Raw genomic sequence first — 22,253 nt, 5'->3', positions numbered from 1 at the left:
CAATATTTCCTTGCCGAATGGCACGGTCCAGTGTCTAAGCTGTAAGACATTCAGGTTTCGATGGAAAGAACTGTTTGTCATGGCTTCTAATCGCGCTAAATGTATGGTTATTATAAATTGTATTCAATTTAGATTATTTTCTATACATCCGAAAGAGCAAAACAGTTGAACGTAAAATAACTTTGAAAAAAGTTTCCTCAATTTCTCCATTGTTCAACTTCTCACTGTACTACAAAACTATAATTCTGCGCATTTGGTTTCCCGAAAAAAAAAAAAAATACAGGATATATCAGACGCTATCTGGAATATGGCCTCCATAAAGTAAGCACAGAAAATAGGACAAATGGGAAAATTACTGCAACAATGTTCCCGATTTTAAACTAGTTTACTCACTAAATTCAGTTAGTTTACTAATGATAAAATATTTATACTCAAACACATGTTGATGATACCCAATAAATGTAATGAAACTTCAAGTCAAAGGATTAACAATTCTTTTATTAAAATAAATTATTACATTATAGGTAATAAATTGATAGAAGAAAATATTAAAACTTCATATTTCTGCTGCACCGTCACAGAAAGCATACTTTCAAATACTTCTGAAACTTTGCTTACTTCAGATTTACATTTGTTACACTATTATAATTTCATAATTTATTCTGAATATGTTCTTTTTCACAACCTTGCAAAAGCATTTGAATAGAAGTGTCAGTATTTATAATTTTTCGGACATGGCATATAAACTTGTATTTACAGTACTCAAAAACTCCCATTAATAGAAGGAACACTTTGGGACAGAAACTCTTGTTTGCACGTTAGAATGAAGAAAATGATTTTAACATTTTTTTTCACAATCGGGAATTTATTAATGATTACTTTGAATATACAATAAATACACAATTACTAATACTGATATTACTAGGAGTATACTTAAAGGAATATTTGATCTCAAATTTAATATACTAATACTATTATAATAACCACGCTGTAGCTCTTAAATTTCCTTGAGAAACCTTATTCTTTACAGTACATTGCGTCCTTCGTGTTTTCCCTTATCCAGTCAACATATTCCGGTACACTTGTATATATTCCAGGAAATGCTGGATGTGCACAAAAGTGACCCCAAGCTACAATACCTATAAAATAAACAATTGTTTACGTACAAATATCATTTTCATAACCAATGTAAAATCTAAGTAAGCTGAGGTTCAAAATATATATATTGTTAGGAAACTCTAGAAAATAAATTCTGTAATTTTCTAAAAATATGGTCTATTTCTAAGAACAAAAGACAAAATTAATACTTTGACGGTAAATTGGTTAATTTTATTTTATACTTTGTTTCCTACTAAAAATGGTATTGTAATAAATTTGAAAGTTAATACATTTGAAACAAGAAGCTTTAGTGTAGTCAAATTAGAAAAGTAAGGAACAAATTAGTAACAAGCTGAAAATTGGCACAGGTGTTGGGAATGATGTTCTAAACAACATACTAAAAGTCTCTTGAAATCCCAGGTGACTGTCGCCGCCATATTGGAAAATGTCCGTTGGGAGTGTCAAATGAACAATACCCAGATAAAAATAGCAGTATGTTCGCTTCGATTGAACATAAAGAGATAAGTTTAGTGTCGTTATATAGAACATAAATAACAAAACCTTTTTTAATAAGAAGCAATTTTTCATAAAATACATACTTTTAGAAATATTTTGCTCTAAATTCTAAAATTTCGAAAACTACCATCAAACTGATTTAAAATTTTATTGAACTTGGGAAGTAATTCTTAACAAATTAAATTTTGACATAGATGATGATAAAGATTATTTAAATGACATACAAAAATCCCACAACTTCTTGGTTTGCGATATTGGAAAATGTCCAAATGTCCAAAGTAATTGAAATATATTTTGTTAAGTGAAATACAAAATCCGGCTCGGGCTGAATATTTGAGAAACTGTAAATGCAGTCGATCCGAAGTCAATTGGGATCAATGGTGTGCAAGAGGGGAAACATTATGACGTGTTTAAGGTTGTCGTTCGCCATCTTGGTGACAGCCATTTTGGGATCAAGTTGTTTATTTTAAATGGCAACATGGTCGTGTGACATATTAAACAACATCCTTGTTCGAAGAGAAACTCAATGTTAAGGTTATTTTTCCAAAACCTGCAAAACTTTTGAAGTTATGAATACATTTAGTATATATTATATATGAAATGCTGTGAAATGTGCTGTGCGAAGTTTCGAATTGAGGGATAAAGATAAAGTAAAAAAAAAAGCGTTGTGACATCTCACATTACGTATTCTTTAAGAACAACGGAAAGAGAGAGCTAACACATATGAGACAATTACAATCACACGACATGTTCAGCATGTCCACCGTTCTGGTATATGTATATCCTTAACCGTGAGACCCAGTGCATGTGCACTCTGTGAAGCATAGTTTGCGATATTTGTTCACAGACAGTAATGATTCTCAGGTAGCCAATGTCAATAATTTCACACTGCTAGACAATCAATAATTTCACACTGATAGAAATCCCACGGAGGTAGGTCGGGGGACCTAGCTGGCCACTCAACTGGTCCATGACGACCTATCCAACAACCGGGAAAGTGTTCATTGAGCCATCGATTACATTACGACCATAATGTGTCGGTGCCCCATCCTGTTGGCAATATTGATGAAATAACCCTTCCTCTTCCAGCAAAAGTGGCATAAACTGTTTTCAAGCATATCTCCATATTGTGCAGCATCCCAGGTCCCATCAATGAAAACAGGTCCAATAAATTTTCTCCCCATATTCCACACGACACCATTACTTTAAACCGTCAATTAACTTACGGTTACACAAATACTAATACTCAAATACAAACGTGGTTTCTCCCCATGTGTTAATAATAAACTGCAAAGCACGTCGTTTATGCTTAGTGTCATCATTATCCATTTTCAAATAATTAAATTGAAATGAAACTGTATTCTGTAAGTTGCAAGGAAAACAATACTATCGTAACGGGCTTGTATCTTGAGAAAAAATAATTTGAAATAGCATAGTTTTTAGTTGGAGTTAAAATGGCCACACTAGTTTTAAACCTGAGAATTTTTGGCACGCTTCAGCTATCTTTCGGACGTTAGACACGCATCGCAAATAGCAACATCTATTACGACGACTATGAACTATTAGGAATTAACGTTACACATGGAGTGAAACGTTCTCCTGTATAATACGGATATCCTGTTATATAAGAAAATAATGAAGGGATATCCTAGTAGTAGTAGTTATCATATTTTCTATTCTCATTTTAAAGCAATAACACAAACATACCGTTGTTTGTTTCAGCAGAGTATAAGATAATCCTATTTTTCCGATAGTTAACTGTATTACCTGTACGTTTCTAATATTTTTTTTCGTTTATCATAATAAGTACAAATTAAATTACATACATATTTATGCCACCATAGACAGTGTAAGGAATATTTTACATTGATAACTTTTCTCCTTGATACTGTAAATTGATCCAAATAATAAAATAACCCAAAACATAGATATTACCTAGGTACAAAAACGGATGAGAAAGAACTGTTTCCTTTCAAACTGTGGTTGTGGAGAAGAATGTGAAAATTAGCTGGCTAGAGAAGAACTAGCCAGAAGATTGTTAGGAATAGTTGGAGATATATTAAGAATATTATGTGTAATGGGGAATAAAAAGAGGAACTGATTGAGACGTTGTCTGAGGAGGATCTTTATTATGAGGGACGTGCTAGAAGATACGTTGTAAAGAAAATGAGGAAGAGGATGAAAGACGCTGCAGACGGTATGAAGACAGAAAACTCGTAGGCTAGGACGAGAAGTTAACTGAATACCATGGCCCATGTAAAGCTTATTAGTTTGCGGTAAGTGAACTGCCAATAATGACAGAATACATATGATGATGACGTTAATAATGACGGTTTTGATAAGTCTCATTAAATACATGAGGCTACTCTCCTATTGCCTACTGAATGCGATTTTGACAACTGAAAGGTAAGATTTCGTCACTACACATTTTACACATTGATCAACAGAGCTGTGGTTTTGTCACAACGTCTAACATATTTTAGGACTATTTCTATGGATAATCCAATTTCTTAATCAATAGTTCAAAAGCTAGTTTCACGATCTAATGACCAAGGATATAACAGGATGTATACCGGAGTATATGACTATACCTATCTACTACTTTTATAGTCCAGCGTATATCGTCTTAAATTTACGAAATAATAAAAATTATATGAAATGAAATCTTTGTGTTTTACGTCCTACGATTATGCCGGGTGGGCTAAAACAAACGGTGAAGATGAGAAATAAATGAAATAGTGGTATGAAGAAAGTGATAGGAAACGGGAGAACCCCGGGAAACCCACTCACACGGTGTTTATCCACCACAAATTTAACTGATGCGAGCTTGAATCGAACCAGGGACCCCATGTACCAAAAGTGAAGCTCTACCACTGAGCCACTGCGGCCTCTACGAAAAAGTATGTGTATATGATGTGGGTATATGCTATATGTTCGTAGGTGATATAGCGTATATCCACCTCATATTCTGGCATTATATCATTGCTAACAATAAATTTTCCAGTTTGCAAATCATACTAACATTTTCAAAGACATGCATCCAGCACTTACTAATATAAGCACTTGGTGTTGTGTAGATATACATTAATTGATTTTAGCGATACTTAAAATAAAGTATGATTGCATGTAAACATAATAACTGGTACATAGTACGAATTTCAATAAAGTTTTCTTCAACGTTGAAATACAATTATTCAGCGTAATTGTCTAAAAAGATTAATTTATAGTTATAAATCTTCACCTAACTGGACAAAGCTAGACCTATTCTTCTACCAAAATATATAAAGGTAGTCAAGAAAGTTATGTCGCCTTTTCACCCACCACATTCGAACATCGGTATGTCACCTAAGGCGTACCTGAGAGATCAAAAGTAGTCCCCATCAGCATCGACGACATTCTGCCAACGTTCTGGAAGCCATTGGTTTTCATTGCGGTAGAACTTATTGAGCATGAAGAGAAGAAGGTATCAAGTGCATTTTGTACCTCTACTAGAGATTTGAACTTTCGTCCTCTAAGGTGATTGTCAAACGAATGTATCAGGTAATAATCGGACGGCGCAATATCCGTGGAATTGGGCAGATGCAATAGTGTTTCCCATCCAAGGCCTAAAATGCTGTCCCGCGTCATCTTAGCGTTATCCAGTATAGGAGGATACCTTTTCGATTCAAAAGTGCTGGCTCCAGAGTTTAGAGCTTTTCTTTAGCACGGTTCAACTGCTAACAGTACACAGTTGTATTGATACTCTGACCAGCTGGTAGCAGTTCCCGATGACGATGGCGCAAGCAGTCCACCAAATAAACAGGAGGACTTTCTTCTGTTGCTATGCTGGTTTCGGTTGCTTTGGAACCAGTTCATGGGATGCTAACCAATAATGACGGTGCCATGGAGCTTCGTATATATGACCCACTTCTCATCACATGTCAATACCCTGTCAAGAAATGGCTACTTCGTCAGACAAGCTAGCAAAGAAACACAGGTGTTTCCTCGCGTTGCCTTCTGGCCCGGAGTGAAATCATGTAAGACCCATCGACCCAACTCGTAGTGCTTCTCAAATTGATGCAGGTGTTGCCAAATGGTTTCTCCACTTACACTGAATTGTAGTCCCAGTTCGTCACATGTCTGGCCAGTGCTCTCCTCAATTGCTGCCTGAACATCTTCATTTTGTACATGTGTTGGTCTTCTAGCACGTGGTGCGTTTTTGAGTGTTTCATCACCGTCCTTGAATTTATTAAACCATCGCTGCACTGTCCGCGTAGCCACGATACCCTCACTAAAGAGCTGGCATATCTTCCGCTTTGCTGCTGCAGCGTTTGACCCCAGTTTGAACAGCGTACATGCCCTTATGACGCTCCGTGGAGGTCCCATGTTCACTCTGATCTTATGCATGTTCACGGTGTAACTGTACTGGCACAATCAGATTATATATTGAATATGCCCACACCAACAACTGACCTTTGCCTTATCTCCATTCGCATTCAACTCACGGTATGAGAGCCAATGAAACACAGACCTCCACGAAGAGCGACATAACTTTCTTGGTTACCTTTATAGAAGAAAATGTATATTATCTATAAAACTATATTTAACAACAAGCAAATAATAGTTTGTAACAATCATATAAAACACAAATTACCTAATTGCTCCACTCTATGTTTAAGGTACAACATTGCAGGACCACCACTGTCACCCTATGGAGAAAAGTAAAGAAAATGTAAGATGGCTTTACACACTAGGTATTTAATAAAATTATGTAAAACATTTATCAATTTGAAGTTCCTACTATGTCGTATGGGCTACAAGGAAGTTAATAAAACATGACGTATACACGCAATTTAACCTCCTAAATCTAATGACATATATGATACATTATCTAGAATAATTAAATTTAGTCTATGAAATGCAATATCTAAGTGTAGCGTTATATTATTAAAACTTTGAGACTAAGGGAGACGTCTATCAAGACAAGTGAATAATGATAGAATATTTGCTGGAATAAAATATGGGATAAAACGGGAGTGCCTCGATAAAACCCACGGACACTATGTTGTCCACCACAAGCTTATTTGCTTGGGAATCGAGCCTGGACGCAACGTACTGTAGATAAGCACTCTATCACTGAGAAACTGTGTTCCCCAGTTATTTAAATTATTGTCACTTACGGACAAACAAAGTGCATGAGAAATGTCTGACATTTGTTATGATATATTAGGCAATCGTCCGTGGTATGCTTGGTTAGAAAAGACAGAATGGTCTGTTGAATCGGGCAGACGGTAGTGTGTCTTTTCTAAGTTTTGATGGTACCAAACTGTGAGTGTGCTGTTAGATAGCGCAAGTGTATTCAAGGTAGCCAGTATGTTAAGCATGTCGAGGGGAATAGTGTCAAATATAGTAGCGGCTTTAGTAATTAATGACAATGACAGCATCAGCGAAGTGAAATAATGGAAAGACAAGAAGAAGTCTTCGTGGCTGAGATTGCCAACGACTGAAGAGTATTGTCATCAAGAACCAAATCGCGAATGCTGAAAATTGACTACAGGCTTCAATCAACGGACGGAACCTATTAAAGAAGTTTTATATTATACCTGCTATCCCACCATGGAATAGGCAATATATCACCTTAAAACACCGGTATATAACTCTCTAACTCGAACCATGTTTGATTAGGTAGTAGCAGTAATTGTTGGCACAAAGGACGGAGTGTCCAATATACAATGCAACCCGGAATTTAGGATAGTACAACTTTTGAACCTGAAATGATACACAAAAGATGGTTATATCAAAATGAAGCCTTGTTCACATATATATTTTTAAACTAAGAAGCAAAGATTGAAGTTCACTAGAAATCAAACATTGTGCCAGATGTAACCGAAAGTGGAAAGTATATATATATATATATATATATATATATATATATATATATATATATATATATATATATTTACAAAACACGTAAATTGACTTATAACTTATAATTCAAACCTGCTAAAGGTCACTCCAAAAGTCAATGGCACGTGCTAGTCATTCATTAGGAAGATATGACATCCTCTCTTCTTTCAGTATAGCCATGCAGTTTCGGCTGTCACAGTCCTACGTTTCTTGCATAAGCTCAATATTCGTGGTCTGGCTGTAATTTTCAAACCTCTGAACACTACCAACATTAATTTAGCGCAAAGAAAACTTAGTCATGAACATTCGAAGAAGCTTATGCAGCGAACTCGCTGGTCGTTCCGTAAAAATGACTGTTTCGTGTTGTGTGCTGTTATATTTTCTTGTTTAGTGGATTGAGTGATTAAGGTCACATTATTTATTTACTGCCAGTGATAATGTGAACATTTAAGGTAAACAATTTCCGGCATTATTTCCAGTAAATGATGCAATTGTCCAATGCAAACTACTAGAGCTGTTCGAACATAGTTTAGTCAACACCGGAACGAACTACGTCTCACATGTCCCTCCAAAGCCTTGATACCGTCGTTATTAAACATTTATGTACTTATATTAAACATTCAAAACGCATCAATGAAGTTTTCAAGAGCTGTAGGATCATTTAGTTTCTTTAGTTATATAGCAATTATTCCACGCAACTGATGAGACTAGAATTGGATTATTGATTCTCTGATTTGTATGTTATATATATTATCCCTTTGTGCTTAATCCGCTAGCAGACCTGATTTTCATTCTCCTGGTCCAGGATAGGATCACGGTGAGGGGACATGGTTCGGACATTAATACAATTTGTTATTCGCCTTGCCCTTTTAATAGTACAGAAACCACCATTGTTGTGTAGCCACAAAAATAAAGAGAACTGTTTGCTCGAATTAGTAAAATAATAAATAAAAGTTAAGTAAACTAATGTAAATTTGCTGTACGAAAATCTAAATAAAAGATAAATTCTTACCCTTTATTTTACTAATTAGCTGTTATCCGGAGCGTATACTATTGGAGCATGGTAAAATAGGGTGAGATCTAATCAGTAGTATAACAACAAGTATTTCTTGAATACATACAAATGTTTATATTTAAGGTGTTGATTATAGAAAGTTGTTTAATATTATAAGGAACCCAAACGCAGAATATAGCAGAAAGAAACTCCTGAGAGTTAACTATATTACACTCGAGACTAACACAATCAGAATTGTTTGTGTAATCTTCTAAATTCCAATTCTGTATTAGACTGCCATTTTTCTATTGAGGTCAGATGACCATTATTTCTTATTATTAGAGACCGGATGTTCAGGCACTAAAAACCTGGAAAATAGGCAGGCAAATAGGCACTTAAAATTTAAAAAATAGTCAGTAAAATAGGCACTAAAATGTAACTCGAAATAATGAAGATAAATACTCAATACCATTAAAAAATAGATTCAAGTCATAGGTAATGTCCAAAGAATATAGAAACATACTTGTTTGTTAAATAATATCTTCTTTTACTGTATATGCAAAAACGAGGCATGTTATGCATTGCATATACTGAGTGAATCTGAAAGATGTGCACATACTTCGGGAGGATTCGTGACATGAAAAGAAGACAAAAAGTGCTGTTGCATGTTGTCGAATTCTGCGTCGTGTTCGAGTGACAGGGGCGTCAAATTGGAATCGAAATCGAATCCTGACAATTGGAACGGGATATAAAGGTGCGCACATACTTCAGATGATGATTTGTGAAATTCAAGAGGACTTTAATCTTCTTTTCATGTCACGAATCACCTCCCGAAGTATGTGAACATCTTTGAAGTTCATCCTATATATATATATATATATATATATATATATATATATATATATATATATATATATATATATATATATATATTGTAACGTACCAGGAGCTTGTGTTTACAAACACATAATATAAGTAAATATGTGTGTATTATGTTACGTAAATTATATATTTTCCCAATGAAGGCTTATTTTGAAGAAAATGTATTGAATAGGCAATATTAGGCACTAAAGCAATTATTTAGGCAGTAAAAGTCGAAATAGGCAAAATAGGCAAAATAAAATTGGCTTAAATCGAAATTATAACCCCTCATATAAACTTTAAAACGTCATTTTTGATCATATCTTTAATATTAAAGAATAGGCATTTTGCCTAACATCCGGTCTCTACTTATTATTTTCAAGAACGACTTGAACATGATACGCAAATGCGTAGCAGATACCCAATGAAATACCAAACTTTTCACCGTTAACATGAGAATGGTTTGGTCACAATTTCACGATGTTCAATCGGATATTTTATTATTCTGAAAGAATGAAAGATGAGTAATGATTATGGGGATATTTACGTAACCAAGCACTTTTTCTGATATTATTAGCGGTGATAAACAAGCTGACCACGGTCAACTTGTCGATTGCATGAGGGGCAGTCTACAATAGTTTTTCTGGTGCTATTAATTTCAATGCATGACTATTCCCAGTGGATTAATCTTGACTAAGATAATCAGTATGAAGAACATTACTCAGGTCGTATATTTTAAAGTAACAATACTAAATACGACTTCATGTTAGATTTGTATATTCTACAATTAGTTTATAGCTGTTTTGTGAAACAAAATGTTTTAAATAAGTGATGTTGGTTACTCATAGCAGCCAAAAGATTGTGAGTAAGTTTCTCTTATCTTTAATATATTTGGTAGAGATTAGTTTGTAACGATATACATTACAGTTTACGTCGATATTGTGAAGTCACTAATGTAACTTTTTATAGTTCAGCCCCTTCAATTGATACAAATTTTTCAGTAATCACAACGTTTTCGAACTTCCCATAACACTGGTCAACAGTGGAAACGCTTCGGAGATAAAAGTAACCAATTCTTACTAATTTTAGGGTGCTGGTAACGAATATGAAATTAGTTTTTAAAAATTGGCTTGGGTTTTAAAGAAATACGTTATTGCTGGATGGGCTCCAGTCGGCAAATTAAGGGTTCGTACCAACAGGAGCTGTCTGCTTATTTCAATAAACTTCCATTGTTTGACAGTTAATTTCATTGCTATCCTCAGAGACGTACACAGGAGGTGTCTTGCGGCTCATGACACCCCAAAATTCCGACTGTTTTGTAAATTGAGTCTAACTGCAGGTTCTATTTTACAAATTTTAATATAATTTAGCCTTAAAAATTGTATCTGGACCCTCCGAAAAGCTTAGAACTCCGTCCAAAATAAATTCCTCCATTCTTAAAAATTTCCTTGCTCAGAAATGAGACAAATGCATGTTCAAAACAAAATAAGTAATTTCTACTCATATTTGAGACAAAATCTCTCACTATATTTTCAAACGTGTTTTCATTTGTAAGCTCAAGGCCAATTTTCAGGTTCCTATTTATGAGATTTTATCAGTTCTTAAAAATGAGAATGAAATAGTGCGTGATTTGTGATGTAATACATGAGTGAAAAATAAAGGTAACAATCTTACCGAAATAATATTACTATGTTTTACTAGGGTCTAATATTGCTAGGGCTTAATTACTATACAGGAAACGAGATAAAAGATTTTAGTTGTAGCCGTGTGCGAATGGATATGAGTACGCAGTATGGTGATGTGGCTGAGGTGGCGTATGAATACACCATACCATTACGAAAGTCGAGAAAGTAAATAGCATGGTAAAATAAACATATAAATTTATCAGCCAACATTCTTTGAAGTTACTACCTGCGTTTTATTAAAATTGATATTGTAATGTAAGTTCACTTAGTTTAATGGTGGAACACTATTGTGGTAATTGATCCTAGTTTACAGTAAGAGCAAAGGTAAAGAATAAAAGGATCAATTACTGTAATTATTCTTTTTGTTATGTAGTAATAAGTAGAATGGGAAGGCATGCCAATGTTTTACACCCCTTCCCTTCGTTATAAGGTGCAAAATAGCTTATATATGAAACAAAGAACACGTAAATCATCTGTGAATTTAGAAACAGCGTTGAAAAAAGCAGCGGCGTAGCGTAAGGGAACGCCGGTATGCCCGGCATCCCCTGTTAATAAGAAAAAGTACGTATTTCATTATATATAAATTGTTTGCTTGTAATTATCGCAATGATTTCCACTGCAATCTTCTGGCGCGCTCTCTCGACTTACTTTGACAAGAGGAACCTACGCATGAGCGTCGCTCAGATGCACATTTTCTGTCTTTCCTCCTGTCGTATTCTATTTTCCTCGGGCTTCCAGGCTTACTGAAAGCATCGGGGGTTTCGTCTGCTTTCTGTTGAATGCGCATGCGCAATACTTCCCTTCTCACTCCTCCTATTCCCTTGCGACCCTACATTTGCTTTAGATATACGCTGGCATATTCAAGTATTTCCAACTGTATATATTTTGAACTAAGCTATAGTTTCTGAACAGAACGTACGAGCCCTAATATAAAGGAAATAGAACAAAACGGAAATGGTTAGTTCAACGCATTTTTTAAGCATGCCGGTTATGTAAATAATAGTATTAAAATGGTTATGCCTTAATCGTAACTAAATGCATCGTAATTGTAATCTTCATCGTAAAGGAGCTCACGGACACAGGCATAAATTTAAAGCATCTGTAGAATTACGGTCACCGATCTGGTAGGTCAAGAGAGCCACCACTCCCCGTCACTCGCAAAGATTGTGCCAGGGCCCTTCAGTCACTGGCACAAATCTCGGGGACATAAGGGGAACATGTTCCCTACAATCTTGTCCCCCCCAATAATCCGATTTGAGATTGTGATGATGATGATTTCTATCCGACTGCCACAAAGGAAACTGATGTCCTTTGATTTGTTTCATTTTTAAAAAAGAATCGTATTCTTTAATATTTCATTGTCATTAATTATTAGTAATCTATTTTCAACTATTTGTTTAACTCCTGTAACAATTCCTATAATGCTATTGTGCTAATCATAATTTTACTCAGATAAGAGTATTGTTGCGCCAAATATAGGCCTGATTGATTTTCTTTCATAGTTTTGGGGAAGTCATTATTTGTATTGTTATAAAACAAATGTCATAAAATTTAATGTGGATCATTGTGGATGCGTAAGTAGAAACATGTCAATTATTATTATGCATATATTCAAATTTCAGAATGTGCTCACGGCACTGAGTTGTAATAATGATATGTACCACTATTTCATCTACATGATTTGGTATGTAATATACGAGTACAACAGGTTTACCTTAGAAATCTGATTCATCTACTGTAATATGAGTCTCTTCTCCCCTCCCCCCCAATAAGCCTTAAAACGTGCCCTCCTGCCGATGTTATAGACAACTCTGCTCCCCTAATCCTCCACAGCATTTTTTTCAACTTCATAAATATTTTGAACATCGTTAAAAAAGGAAAGGATTATGGGAACAGTCTTACCCATCCCACGAACGTTGAAGACATATTTGCGCCCTTGACTTCAGTATCTGGATACAGAAACAGACCCCCAGAGTTGGTTTAAGTGCTTTGTATTTACATCTTCAAATGATATATACACTCAGGCCCATATTCACGAGTTCCGGACCCAAGATGACAAATTTCTAGGGGCGATTTTTTTTGGGGGGGGGGGGAAGAACGAGATTGACGTGTGGTATGTGGAGAAAAAAGTCGCCCACGAGAAAGAAATGAAGGGAACGATACTGGAAACAATGTTCATACGAAAGTGGGGCCTAGTTTTCTCGTCACAACGGTAGTGGCAAGAAGGAGCTGAGACAATTGGTTATTAAATTCTAACGTAATCCACGCATTCGCTTCTCTATGCCCCACTAGACCTCCAATTAGGAGGGGGCTTCCTCCTAAATTTTGTATAACCCTATATTTCCATTCGGAATAGCTATGTATTGCTGCTTGCAGTAGTACTATATCGCACAAATGACTAATTTTTGGCATCCCCATTTCGGAATATCACGCTACGCTACTGGAAAAAAGTGTGATTTATTATTATGGAATTGTAATGCAAAGGTATTTTGTACTGATCACCTAGCATAAATTGGTGCCTCCTCTTTTCCTCACCTGTAATCTTTCTAATGACATACATTTGCAGGCTATTTGTGACATATAGTCACTGTGCGAATTGAATATTTCGTGCAGATTGATTATACGAATCCATACAACAATTCATGAAATGTATACTTCTTTCTGAATTTACTTTCTGCACTTGCATTTCCAGGTGCAGATTCACTTTAAGAGATCTTGTTACACCAACCAACCTGCGCTAGATAGTCACTAAAAAGCACGAATGCTATCTAACTGAGTCAGGGGAGGAGTGTAGCGGGAGTGCATCCGTATGAAGCAGGCGCGTTAACGATGGTGGTTATACGGGTAAAGGAAGATTATGGAAACTCACTGTTTTTACGATACAAAGATATTTTTGATAAAGTCATTTGTTCGTTACTTTGAGGTCTACACTTACATTTCCCGGCACAGATTCACTTTAGGAGGTCTTGTGCTAAAACACCAACCAATTAGGTGGCCACTTAAAAGTACGAATGCTATCTAACTGAGTCAGGGCATGTACGCAGTATGGTGCTGCGCGGGGTTGCGTCCGTCGGGGGCAGGCTCGTCAGCGATGATGTGTATGCTCGTAAACAATTATTATAAAAAACACCGCTTTCATGATACAAAGATATCGTTTTTGTTAAAGTCATTTGTTCGTTACATTCGTCGCACGTCATATTTCCTTTATTAATTTACCACTACTTATCTTATGGGCTAATACCATACAAGGTTCGACCTTCATTAATGTATTTTCATGTAAATACGCATATCACAGGTAAGAGCACACCATATTTTGATTACTTACACACTAGTCCATTAAAATATTACTACAAATTTCTTCTGTAAATTTCACAAATATGTGGATTCGTGTAATCAATCTGTACCGAATATTTTTCCCAGAGGAGGGATGAATCTCACCTATATATGTATCCAATTTCACCCATATACGCATCCAGTCGTCACTCACGTACACTATCTATATGGATAGAATTTGAAAAGTTACCTCTACCAGGATGAAAATTTTCTTCTCCAGGGGCGTTAAATTTTTTCTCAGAGGAGAAATCCTTGACATCCCCCGTCAGTTCGCACACTGCATATAGCAATATACCCATTTGTTATTAATTTAACGTAGGGGCCGCGATAGCTAAGTGGTAGAGCGTTCACTTGTGGTGCATGAGGTTCTTGGTTCGATCTCAACTCGAGGAAGTGGGCTTTATGGTGGATAAACACAGTGTGCGTGGGTTTTCTCGGGATTCTTTCGTTTTTCTCACTTTCTTTATTCCTCTATCTTATTTATTCTCATCACTAGCGTCTCCTATAGCCTACTCGACACAACATTGGGACGTAAAAACAAAGACTTCATTTTTTCTTAACATCTCAAGATTGTGCTCCAAGACTAAGGGAGACAGTGATAAAGATGGATAATAATACTGTAGTGAAAATAAGGACATTCGTTGCTCGGCAGTTTTTAGAGAAAATAAGCAGATCTGCTTATTTTTTGGTTTGTTGTAAAACAAATATTTCGTAATTTAGGAATGAAAATTTCTTGAAATGAAGGTTTAAATATGTTATATTTTAAATATTATAACTGTAGGTGTTTATTTAATATGCATTCTGTATGTACTAATTGTTTGAATTTTTTGCATGTTTATATTTTGTTTATACTCTTTCCCCTTCTTATCGTATTTGAGAACCCTGTTTCTGTGCGCCGTTTCTCGCTTGGGAGAAAGACATTTCTCAATTCTTTTTGAGAAATGTGTTTCTCAATATGGGGGTTATATGCCTCATTTGTTCAGATGTTTATTTCTCAATTTTAAGAAAGAATACATTTTTTCTCAAATTTGAAATGCATTTGCACCCCCAGAAATGAGACATAATTCCTCGCGTTTGAGTCATTATTTCTCAAAATGATTTGAGAAAATCGAAATCTCACTTTTAAGAATGTATTACTCGGTGCACAGATAAGAAACGGATATTCTCAAATACGAGGATTTTTTTCTCGAATTTAAGAGACCATTTTAACAGTGTGCGTATGTCTCTGGTTTCCTTATTGCTAGCACTTCATCGCTGCCAAAGAAACATTAGCCACATCACGATTTAGTTTGTTTTGAAGAGTTTGCCAGAGAAAACGTGTTTTATAAGGTTCTTTTGTAGTTACAATTTGCTATCCTGGACGTAGTCGTGCTGAGGTATTGAGTGAGTGAGTGCTGTTATTTATTATTATTATTAGTAGCAGTAGTATTTATTGTTCTATGACTGTACTGAGGAAAAATATGTCGTGTAAATGTGTTTACAGTGCAGAGCAAATTGTTCTATTTAACGAAGTGAAACAAAAAGTGGAATTTCATGCCTATCATAAAGAAAGATTATCACTTGTACTTTTGCTCTAAAGTGATGGACAAGAAGTGGGCATCACATATTTCTTGTAATACTTGTTCTACAAACTTGCGTTACTGGCTACATGGAAAAAGACCATGCATGCCATTTGCAGTCCAATGATATGGAGAGAGCCGATAGATCATACTTTAAACTGTTATTTTTGCATAGCTCCTCCAATTGAAGGTCTATCCAAAAAAAAAAAAAAAAAAAATGGACTACGACGTATCCAAATATTCCTTGAGATGTTCGTCTCTGTTCCACATTCTGAAGAACTAAAGGTTTCACATCCTCCCGCACATTACTCCAGTGTTTCATCCGATGAAGAGCAAAAGGCGGACAAAGTCGACCCAGGTTGCTAAATTCTGTTGCAGATTCATCGTCTTCCACAGATCCAGACTTTACAAAACCAACATATCATTATCTATTCGCCATATGATACTCAACCTGAATTAAATTACCTGAGGTTGTCAGAGTAGCGTAGAACTACTGGCATCCAGCTTAAGGCAGTAGGGAGCTTATTCTGAAGATCTAATAAGTGTCCGTGTTTTGAACACATCAGAATCCCCTGAAACAGTATTTTCAGTGGAAAGTGACATAGAATGTTGTAACAACGTAACTGGTTTTATGAGCAAACTTAACATAGAAGATAATCCTGATGAATGATGGCTATTCATAGACGCATCAAAACTATTCTTCAAATATATTCTGCGTAAACGTCCACAATTTGCTGAAACTAAGATCAGGTAGGGAATTCTTATTGACCCTCAAATTCGCTAACTCCTCAATGATCCTGAATTTGGTGCAGTGTTAAAACATAAGGAGATTGCGTGGGATTCTCTCCGAAAAGTGGTGACGAATGTTTTGGGAAACTATCGGTTTCAGAGCTATAAAGAAGTAGTTAATATCTTCTACCACCACCTTACATTTTCTACAAAGCAATGGGGGGAGGGAGTAATATGTCACTAAAATGCACTTGTTGCACTCCCGCATATATTTATTCCCAGAAAATTGCGAATCAATCATTGATGAACATAGGAAGCATCTCTACCAAGTTATATCTATGACGGAGAAGCGATATCAGGGCCACTGAGCAAGTCTGCGCTTACCGATTATTGCGGACAATCGCTAGAGATGTTCCAGAACCACAATACAAATGACAGGTAGACAGACGCCATTTGTAATATCCATGCAAGTTAAGTTTTATCACTTTTATATAGTTTTAATTTCTTATTGACGTTTTTATATTCTTTGGAAAAACTCTGTGTCAAGCACACACACAATTACTTATCATACCCTGTAAACTATATGTCAAGTATTTTTCTTGTCTTATATGTAGAGGGTCTAACATTATAACAAAAAGCATTTTCCTCTCTTTACGTACGAACATCACTTTATACATTTTTATTTTATATCTCACTTTTCCCCATATAAAATTTGGTATTGTTAAGCATGATTAAGAAATACTTTTCCCTCATAATTATTGTAGATATTGCAATGAAGCTTGGCACACGCATTGCATATGAACCGCAATAGCTTTAAAGTATGTTGTATTTTGGTACATGTAGCTGGGGCCGCACCAGGGCGCACTACATTTGAAAAAAAATGGATGGAAAATTCCCAATTTTACCCCAATTTCCCCCTTTCTCGTACATTACATACACACAATTCCCATAGTGCCATTTGAAAGCCTGTTTTATTGTGAAGAAAATGACGTATAATTCACGATAATCAACTAAATAGTACTGTTTGGATTCTTTTTATTTTATATCTTACTTTTTCCTATATGAAATTGTCAAGCAGAACTGATTTTTTCCCTCACAACTATTGTAGATATTACAATGAAACTTGGCACATGCATTACGTATAAACTACAGTAGTTTTAAAGTTATATTATATTTTGGTACCTTTGGCAGAGCCGTACCAGGGGGTGCTATATTTGAAAAAGGATTTTTGGATAAAATTCCCAATTTTACTTTAAATTTCCCTCCTCTTACACATCATGTACACAAGCACATAATGTCATTTGCAAGCTTGGTTTATTCTGAAGCGAATGGCATATTAACCACGACACTCGGATGAACAGCAATAGCTACTTAAGTGAAAGGCCAAATAGAAAATGCAAGAATCTAAAAGTATCAACACTACATAACACATATTTCTGTCGATTACATTTAAACTCGAACCAATTCATCATTTTTATTTTCATTTTCGTATTCAGCATCCGCATTTGCAAAAGAAAATGTACTTTTCATTTCTGAAGCATGAAAAAAGTTAAAATTTGTTGTCCAGTGTAATGTGATGTCTTCGGAACTGTAAGTTATCCCACTGAGCTTTCCTATGACATTCCTTAATATGCACTTGCGCTATTGGTGCAGGAGATGGCAAAGAGAAAAAAAAATGTAAAAAGTAGTAACATGTGTTTTTCCCCACTGGCTTTCCACGTTACCAGTAAACATAGTTATGGCCAAGGATGTTATAAAATAGAGAATCTGCCCATACGTATCTTTATCATATGAACTCAATAAAGCCAAAAAAACAACCGAGCATCGTCCGAGCCGGCACGTCTGATTGGTTACTCTCGTTTCCGCCATGATTGTTGGTTCGAAACATTGCGATCTTAGTGGCGCGGAGAGAGCAGAGTAAGTGTGGCGAAGCTATGACGTATGCCTTCACGATTTTGTTGTACAGGCAGATCCTCTATTTTATAACATCCTTGGTTATGATCTTCGAGTTTGTTATAACGATACTTCACTTGTTACATTAAGACAATTAGACCACCAGTTATTTCTGAAATGAAAAGTAACTCTCAAAACTAAAAAGGTTCGCCGGCTGAGGTATAGATGTTTTCTCTAGCAGAGTTGCAGTCTTCCAATATAATGGTGCAGTATGCAAAGGCAGATTCGCCAATACACAAAGGCAGACCTTTTAATAGTCATGTATCATCTTTAAACTTGAAAATCATTCCTTAGCCAACACAATCCTGTGACTCAGGCTCGGACTAGCCAGGAGGGCAGGGATTCCTACCGGGACCCTCTCTAAATATATATTGTAGTTTGTTTCGTTCTAAGTCTTCGGTGGCTCTAACATTGAAAGTAGTCTTGGGATCCCATTATTGGAATGAAACTAACAGTATTATAAAGTTATGTTCGGGGCCCTTTGTTTGTGGCCTAGTAAGAATATATTTCAAGAATATGGAAGAATGGGGCCCCAGTATTGATATTGTCTAAATGTGTATTGGGGCCTTATGAATGCCGAAATGATACTAACTTTTATAAAGTCCTATTGGGGTCCTCTGTTAGTTGTTTGACAAGTTATTGTAACACCATAAAGAAACAGACCAGGTCCCCACTCTGGAGCTCCACTATCGTGTATAAAAGAATCTGAAAGTTTTACGAAAAAAGCCACACCCTCCCATCGCAAAAGTTTTACAAGTCTGTTAAACAACAACAACAACAACAATAATAATGATAATAATAATAATAATAATAATAATAATAATAATAATAATAATAATAATAATAATAATAATGGAAAATCCCCCCCCAAGTGAGCCTCTTGCTGGGGCTCTATACTCCTCAGTGCAAGACTGCTGTTACTAGTACATTATCTCATGATATGATCAGATTTTGAGTCGAGTACGGCTCGGACATTCTCTTTCGTTATTGTTCATGCAACTGAATATTGTACTGGATAAGGAATAGTTTATTATTCAAATACAAATGATTCCCGTTATATGTGGCTTGTTTTGTCATCGAAAATATATCACAGGGTAAATATGGTGAGACAACTTGATAATTTTGTAAGATGTATTTGGTTTAAGTTATTTTATCTCGATAACAGACGGTATTGTATAAATAAAACTACCATATATTCAGAGCGTGAAATTATAACATTTTTCTGAAACTTCCAATTGCATGGTAAAAAGTTAAGTTCATGTGACAATTTATTCTTTGAAATATGTGTTTTATTTACTAATTTTGTAGTTTAGTATCTCATAGTTATGCCCTTTAGGGTAAAGGAAACGGACCATTAATGAAAGTGAATGATTATAAAATTAAAACTGGAATCGAATTAAGGAACGCGTGCCCGAAAGACACATGCGATAGTCACTAGACCAGCGGAGAAGGCTACCTTATGTATTGTCAGCAAATATAGCTAAGGCTTTATGATATAAAATAACTGACTATTTAAGGAAAAGTTGTGATCAATTGGGCTTCCCAATTTCAGTTGAAAATAATATCGGGACTAGACCTATAAGGAAAGTTCTCTCCTGGTTGAACCGGGACGTCTGGCAATCTTATGCACAAATATATTTTAGTATGTCTCGGGTTTTGACCACCCAATAAGGTTTGTTGACAGTTTTTTTATCGGTTCTTTACTTGACTGTTAGCAGCTCTTGTATGAATGACTTGGAATGTTGTATACTGCTTGTCGCACTAGGACGTAGCAAAAAAAAAAAAAAAAAAAAAAAAAAAAAAAAAAAAAGTTTTAGTTTCTCCATGATTGGTTTCTGCAGATTGTTATCCTTTTGACCCTTTATAGTTGATATGGTAACACCACTTTTACTTTGAATTAGAACGCTGTACGAGTGTGCATCTAATTAATGTTAAATAATAGGAATATAACTTAATTTATAACTTTGTAATGTGGTAAAGAGCCTATATATATTTTATTTTATAGCAGCTGAAATACCCATTCTTCTCATGGGGGCTGTATTTGGAAGTCAATATCTGTAGGAATATCACCATTCATCTCAGCGACCGGGAAAACTATGGATTTGATACTAATATCGGTCAATTTGAATTAGTTTTACTTGTCTCACCCTCTGAGACCCCCTGGATCGAATTTTGAAGAAAAGGTTCATCGTGGTCTGGGGCCTGGACCAAGGTACCCATGATCAAAATTTGGTAACTCTAAGTCCACTTGTCTGGTTCCCAGGTCGGTCCCGGTAAACGCACCCCCTCAGACCCCTGGTTCGAATTTAAAATGAAAGCGCTTCGTCCTGGTTTGGGGCCTGGACCAAGGTACCTGTGGCCAAAATTTGGTAACTCTTCGTCTACTGTTCTGGTCCCCAGGCCGCACATAGACAGACAGACGCAGAGACAGACAGATAGGCACATAGAAAAATAAAATATTTTATTTATATTAGATTATTTGGTATTTGCAAACATGAAAACTACATGGTATTTTATCAATGGACTACGGGAATGAGACGATTTAAACTATAGAAAAACTCATATAAACTCAATAAATTTGTAGAAAGTTGTATTACATAAAGGCATTTTACAGATATAGGAGGCACTTTTCCACTATACTTACCTGACAGGCGTCGGTACCAGGTGCAGTTGCGCAGAAATGGTCAGGATCTATTTCATTCGAGGAGTATTGTGTTTTCCGCAAACAGGTTTCTCTGTCCATTGTTTTAGATGTGGCATGTAACAAAACACTGCTGGTTTTATTGTCATTTGTTATGCCCCATCCTGCTATTGTAATGTTTTGGTTATTAGTTTCGCGATCTATAATAAAGCATATAAGATAGTAGTAGAAGTTGAAGCAATTAAATATATAATTATTACCTAATAAGTTTAGTATCCTTTTAAATTACTATGCGAGTTACTATTTAAACAACTTACAGAAACTTCATATATGTAAAATTAGTCACTGGAATTGGCAAACCTGAACAACGTAAATTCGTAAGATGTTATTACATTTGCACATAACCGCATATGTCGTTATGAATTAGCCAACGAATTCAATAAATACCAGCTAGATACTCGTAAATTAGTCATGTGAATAACTTTCTACAATCTTAGTTAATTTCAGAATCTTTCTCTCTAAAGTGAAACTCTTCTTGTAGAAAGCTGTGGCAATATATTTGGAACAGTCGATTACCACAATTGCCAGACAATTGTTATTACACATACAGCCAGGTTCCAAAGAATTTCATAAATGTAATGTTTCATTTGTGAAGTAACGCTTAGTTTCGTGTACTTCTGTCTTAATTTGTTAAATTCAATTTTCTTTATTTAATCATGTTATTTTCTTTCTACGACTGAATTTTAACAGAATCTTTGAAATCTTTAGTTCTGTCAAAACAGAACTTATACTTATGATGCACATTCTTAGACAACTTGAATAAGCATATATTTCATTACAAAATATACGAATAAATGCAAGACTAGTTTCCCCTTCCGTGCATTACCCTCCGCCTAATCTGATGGTTCCTAGTTCATTGTTCGCAAGGGTTATCGCTTTCTGTCGAACAAAACCACAAAGACCACGTACGCAACGGGTATTCGTGATGAAGATCTGAG

At 35.5% G+C, this 22,253-nt stretch overlaps 1 protein-coding gene across 1 annotated transcript in view; it reads right to left on the bottom strand.

Annotated features, from left to right (window-relative positions):
- Positions 1-896: 896 nt before the first annotated feature.
- LOC145684784 (CLIP domain-containing serine protease B10-like) overlaps positions 897-22,253 on the bottom strand; it is a 60,864-nt gene continuing 39,507 nt past the window's right edge. Inside the window, exons 3-5 of the mRNA XM_081757154.1 lie at positions 21,259-21,455; positions 6,248-6,302; positions 897-1,139 (exon numbers count right to left, since the gene is read on the bottom strand). Coding sequence (XP_081613280.1) covers positions 1,018-1,139; positions 6,248-6,302; positions 21,259-21,455 — 374 coding nt within the window. The 3' untranslated portion in view covers positions 897-1,017. The remainder of the gene's footprint in view (positions 1,140-6,247; positions 6,303-21,258; positions 21,456-22,253) is intronic.

This window comes from Thermobia domestica, chromosome 5 (assembly GCF_964235325.1).
Source record: "Thermobia domestica chromosome 5, izTheDome1.hap1.1, whole genome shotgun sequence".
NCBI classification, from domain to species: Eukaryota; Metazoa; Arthropoda; class Insecta; order Zygentoma; family Lepismatidae; genus Thermobia; species Thermobia domestica.
The sequence above is the reverse complement of the archived record's forward strand: the minus strand, read 5'-3'. Positions and strand labels throughout refer to the sequence as shown.